This window comes from Microchirus variegatus (genome assembly GCF_963457635.1).
Source record: "Microchirus variegatus genome assembly, chromosome: 3".
Classification (NCBI taxonomy): Eukaryota; Metazoa; Chordata; class Actinopteri; order Pleuronectiformes; family Soleidae; genus Microchirus; species Microchirus variegatus.
Genome location: NC_139804.1, coordinates 26,711,181 through 26,717,180, shown reverse-complemented (window position 1 = coordinate 26,717,180; position 6,000 = coordinate 26,711,181). Strand labels below are relative to the sequence as shown.

The 6,000-nt window shown below is 37.4% G+C and overlaps 1 protein-coding gene across 1 annotated transcript in view; it reads right to left on the bottom strand.

Annotated features, from left to right (window-relative positions):
- mmp28 (matrix metallopeptidase 28) overlaps nt 1-6,000 on the bottom strand; it is a gene marked incomplete at both ends in the record, with an annotated part of 31,219 nt that continues 25,219 nt past the window's right edge. The window contains 3 exons of the mRNA XM_083886924.1: nt 1-395; nt 1,671-1,838; nt 2,659-2,808. Of these exons, the coding sequence (XP_083743050.1) occupies nt 1-395; nt 1,671-1,838; nt 2,659-2,808 (713 nt within the window). The remainder of the gene's footprint in view (nt 396-1,670; nt 1,839-2,658; nt 2,809-6,000) is intronic.

The window sequence follows — 6,000 nt, the reverse complement described above, 5'->3', positions numbered from 1 at the left end:
TCAAAGGATGTTGTTGTTCTGAGGTGTGTTGCTGCAACCAGTCCAGCTCAGATCCTTAGCCCACTGACCCGCTCTGGTGACTCGCACCTTGACCGGGTCAAACGTCAAGTAGCGATGTTCTCTGAACAAGTAGAGGCGTCCGCCTGGACGGGTCAGTGCGCCGTTAGTCCCCTGTGGCACGCCAGTCCAGTCTGTGAGCCTGCGCGGGTAGTAGGGCTCTTGGTGCAGGGTTCTGAGGTTCAGCACATAGTAGCGTGAGCCTTTGAAGAGGACCATGTGACCCAGGGGAGCGTAGTAGAAGGCGCAGTCGGGGTGGTTGGGCAGCCCCAACTCGCTGCTTTTCCTGGGGAAGCCAGAGTCCAGTGCACTGTCCGTGTAACGCCACATCCGCTTCCCTGCCGAGAACGAGAGTGGTGAGGGAGGGGGTTGAGGTGGAGACGGGAGAGTTAGAATAGTTGTAGTAGAATAGTAAAGACAGCAGTAATAGTTTTATATAGTAATAGTGATACTTATATTAGTGGCATATCAAATTTGATCATATCCTCTCACAATGCAGCTTCTCGACATGATGAGTCAAAGGGAATTTAACTCGAGTGACATGTGGTGAATCACAAATGTTAAGATACCACTTTAGGTCCAGTGTGTGACACTGAGTGATATGTATGGGGATGGCATGATACTACTTTTTCATGTCTGATACCGATGTCACAAACTTAATATTAGATTAAGATTAAGATTAAGAACCCTTTAAGTCCCGCAAGGGGAAATTTAATTCTGCAGTGAGTTAGTGAACACACACAGCACACAGTGAGGTGGAGAACATGCTAACCCAGCGCAGTGAGCTGCCATGCCAGTGAACCGCGCTCGGGGAGCAGTGAGGGGGTTAGGTGCCTTGCTCAACAGCACTTCAGCTGCGGACTGGTCGGGGATTGAACCGGCTACCTTCCGGTCTCGAGCTCGAAGCCCTAACCACTAGGATGTTAACACCACCGCATTTTAAGCTATTTCAAGAAAGACACAATTAAACAAAAAGTGTAACATAAAAAAGAAATAAACAGCCCACAAAATGCTATTGCTGATTTTTATTGACATTTCTAGTCATGTGGCATATAAAATTTTATCATTGACATTTTTAACTGTCTGATATCTGATCCATTGATTTTGACCAATATTGGCCTGATACTGATGCTATTATCAGGTAGTATCATATTTTCTCGTCCCCAGTTAAAACACAAACCCGTTTCTTCAGACGTCTGGTTAACACCACTGTGCCAAATTTTGTCCATGTTCACAAAATGTCTCTAGCAGTTATTTCCCCAAGTCCTCAGTTAGCTATCAAATGTGACTTTATCTGGACGGAAGTAAGGTTGAATTTAATCTAAGTTTCACAGCTGTGCGTTCTTAGTCAGCCTTTTACATCTTTGTTATTAGCAGATTATGGTTTTCCATGAGAAAGTTAAAGTTGGCAAAAACTCTGCTCATTTCATTAGCTTTTAACACAAAGGTGAAACCTCTTAACTTCTGAGTGCAGTATAATGTTTTTCCTTAAAGGGGACACTTAAGTCTATTTTTGGCTTTAACAAATGCATGCAAATGAAGTCATCCAGAAGGTGAGAGGGTGTCTTTAACAGGGAGCGTCAGTCGCATTAATGAGCTCAGTGAAGCAGTACCTTTGAAAAAATACCACTTGGAGTCCAGTGGTGAGAATGCAGCAGCCTCGATGGCAGGCGAGAGGTCAGACCAGCGCTGACGGAGATCTAGAGGACCAGTGACTCTGCCCTCAGCCGACACTGTCCAATACACACTGCCCCGAAACACCAGCACTGTGTCATTCTGGTCTGAACATGCAGATTAAAAGCACAAAGGTAAACACATGAGTGCAGCACCAAAGATGGAGACAGACTGATTAAATGTCACACAGAGTGTTGTTGCCTCACAGCAAGAAGGTCACTGGTTTGGTTTGAATCCCAGTTCAGTGTGGAGTTTACATGTTCTCTGTGGGTTCTCCAGTTTCCGCCCACAGTCCATAATCATGCAGTTGTTTATTAGACACTCTAAATTGACCGTAGGTGTGAAAGTGAGAGTGAATGGTTGTTTGTCTCTGTGTGGGGTTTTTTGCCCTGTGATGGACTGGAGACCTGTCCAGAGTGTCCCCTGTCTTTAGCACTATGTCAGCTGGGATTGGTTCCAGCTCTCTGAGACCCACATGTGAAGGATAAAGCAGTAATATATATATACATGTATATATATACATGTATATATATATATACATGTATATATATATATATATATATATATATACATGTATATATTTTACCAGTTTTGAACAGATCACCACAACATTCTCAATCATTACTTCAAAAATGTGTGAAGTCACTCCACACATGAATTGAATGTCTTTCAGATATGATGTTTAAAGATGTAATATGCAACATTTCTGAATTAAATGATCAACAAATGCTAGTTGCTTCATGTTCTGCTGATGAAGTTCTTCCTTTAAAGTACAAATACACAGGCAAACCAAACAAGAGAACACATCCCATCATCCTACAGTGCCTTCTGACATCACCAAACAAAGTCTCTGGTTATTGTTTTGATTAAGAGGCGCCTCGCTTTATGAACTACATACAGTACTGTACATTTAATATGGAGCTTTACCCATAGTGATGGCATCAAAGACACCATGGCAGTAGAAAGGCTGATCTGTGGTTTTATGCCTGTCGTGAAGCTCTCTGAACTCCCACTCCTGCAGTGCAGCGTGTAAAACCTGACCCGGCAGCCTCATGGCACGGTCTCCTGATGGTTTACCTGAGCAAAACACAAAAGCAAGAACCCTGTGAAATAAAAGCCACCACACAAGGTGATTATGAAACACTATCTCACAGTAGCTTAGTGGTGGACAGGACGACATACTAACCTATGACTTTTTTTTAATCAAATTTTGGACCACATACTAACCTATGACTTTTTTTAAATCAAATTTTGGACGACATACTAACCTATGACTTTTTTGTCAAATTTTGAACGACATACTAACCTATGACTTTTTTTGTCAAATTTTGGGCGACATACTAATCTATGACTTTTTGTCAAATTTTGGACGACATACTATAGTACGACTTTTTGTCCAATTTTGGACGACATACTAACCTATGACTTTTTTGTCAAATTTTGAACGACATACTAACCTATGACTTTTTTGTCAAATTTTGGACGACATACTAACCTATGACTTTTTTTGTCAAATTTTGGGCGACATACTGATCTATGACTTTTTGTCAAATTTTGGACGACATACTAACCTATGACTTTTTTGTCAAATTTTGGACGACATACTAACCTATGACTTTTTTGTCAAATTTTGGACGACATACTAACCTATGACTTTTTTGTCAAATTTTGGACGACATACTAACCTATGACTTTTTTGTCAAATTTTGGACGACATACTAACCTATGACTTTTTTGTCAAATTTTGGACGACATACTAACCTATGACTTTTTTGTCCAATTTTGGACGACATACTAACCTATGACTTTTTTTGTCAAATTTTGGACGACATACTAATCTATGACTTTTTGTCAAATTTTGGACGACATACTATAGTACGACTTTTTGTCAAATTTTGGACGACATACTAACCTATGACTTTTTTGTCCAATTTTGGACGACATACTAACCTATGACTTTTTTGTCAAATTTTGAACGACATACTAACCTATGACTTTTTTGTACAATTTTGGACGACATACTAACCTATGACTTTTTTGTCCAATTTTGGACGACATACTAACCTATGACTTTTTTGTCCAATTTTGGACGACATACTAACCTATGACTTTTTTGTCAAATTTTGAACGACATACTAACCTATGACTTTTTTGTCAAATTTTGAACGACATACTAACCTATGACTATTTCATCAAATTTTGGACGACATACTATACTACGACTTTTTTGTCACATTTTGGACGACATACTATAGTATGACTTTTTTGTTTTATTTTCGACGACATACTAACATATGACTTTTTTGTCATATTCTGGATGACATACTAACCTATGACTTTTTTGTCAAATTTTGAACGACATACTAACTTATGACTTTTTTGTCAAATTTTGGACGACATACTAACCTATGACTTTTTGTCAAATTTTGGACGACATACTAATCTATGACTTTTTGTCAAATTTTGGACGACATACTATAGTACGACTTTTTGTCAAATTTTGGACGACATACTAACCTATGACTTTTGTCCAATTTTGGACGACATACTAACCTATGACTTTTTTGTCAAATTTTGAACGACATACTAACCTATGACTTTTTTGTACAATTTTGGACGACATACTAACCTATGACTTTTTTGTCCAATTTTGGACGACATACTAACCTATGACTTTTTTGTCAAATTTTGAACGACATACTAACCTATGACTTTTTTGTCAAATTTTGAACGACATACTAACCTATGACTATTTCATCAAATTTTGGACGACATACTATACTACGACTTTTTTGTCACATTTTGGACGACATACTATAGTATGACTTTTTTGTTTTATTTTCGACGACATACTAACATATGACTTTTTTGTCATATTCTGGATGACATACTAACCTATGACTTTTTTGTCAAATTTTGAACGACATACTAACTTATGACTTTTTTGTCAAATTTTGGACGACATACTAACCTATGACTTTTTGTCAAATTTTGAACGACATACTAACCTATGACTTTTTTGTCAAATTTTGAACGACATACTAACTTATGACTTTTTTGTCAAATTTTGGACGACATACTAACCTATGACTTTTTTGTCAAATTTTGAACGACATACTAACCTATGACTTTTTTGTCAAATTTTGAACGACATACTAACTTATGACTTTTTTGTCAAATTTTGGACGACATACTAACCTATGACTTTTTTGTCAAATTTTGAACGACATACTAACCTATGACTTTTTTGTCAAATTTTGAACGACATACTAACCTATGACTATTTCATCAAATTTTGGACGACATACTATACTACGACTTTTTTGTCACATTTTGGACGACATACTATAGTATGACTTTTTTGTTTTATTTTCGACGACATACTAACATATGACTTTTTTGACATATTTTGGATGACATACTAACCTATGACTTTTTGTCATATTCTGGACGACATACTAACCTATGACTTTTTTTGCCATAATTTGGACGACATACTAACATATGACTTTTTTGTCAAATTTTGGACGACATACTAACCTATGACTTTTTCGTCAAATTTTGAATGACATACTAACCTATGACTTTTTCTATATTGAATATCAGGGGAACAGTTTGAACAGTGTAGACTTCTCCCAAAGCTAATTGTATGATAATGTAAACATTGACAGTAAATGGTCCTTTACAGGATGTGGCTGAGTTGATGTATACTGATGGATGACAACAACGACACAGGAAATAAACAAATCATTCAGAGTGAGCACACAACAGAACCAAAAATATACAGAGCTTTAGACACTAAACCAGTGTCGTGATTCATTTATTATTGCTATATATATATATATTTACACACATATATTGGACTGTGCATACAGAACAGTCATCGTAGAACAAACAAAACAAAAACAAGACCTAAAATGATGCCATTTCAGACATGATTATACACATTCTGTTTGCAACACTGAACAAACATTTGTGTTGGAGGAGGATAAAATCAGCAAACCCAGGAACAGGAGGAACATACTGTAGATACACAGACCACAGTGTGTGTGTGTTATAAGATAAGAGCTGGATGTCTGACTTCACTCAAACACAAAAACCTTCATGTTCCCATTGGCGCTGAAGAGAGGGTATTCAGATTATAATTATCTCAAATATGTGAGTATAGGGTGATGTTTTATACTGTTAACGGTTAATGGTATGTACTTGGACAATGTTTTTCTCCTCTTGAAGTGAAGTTGGTGGAAAACTAGAGAAATTTGTTTTATT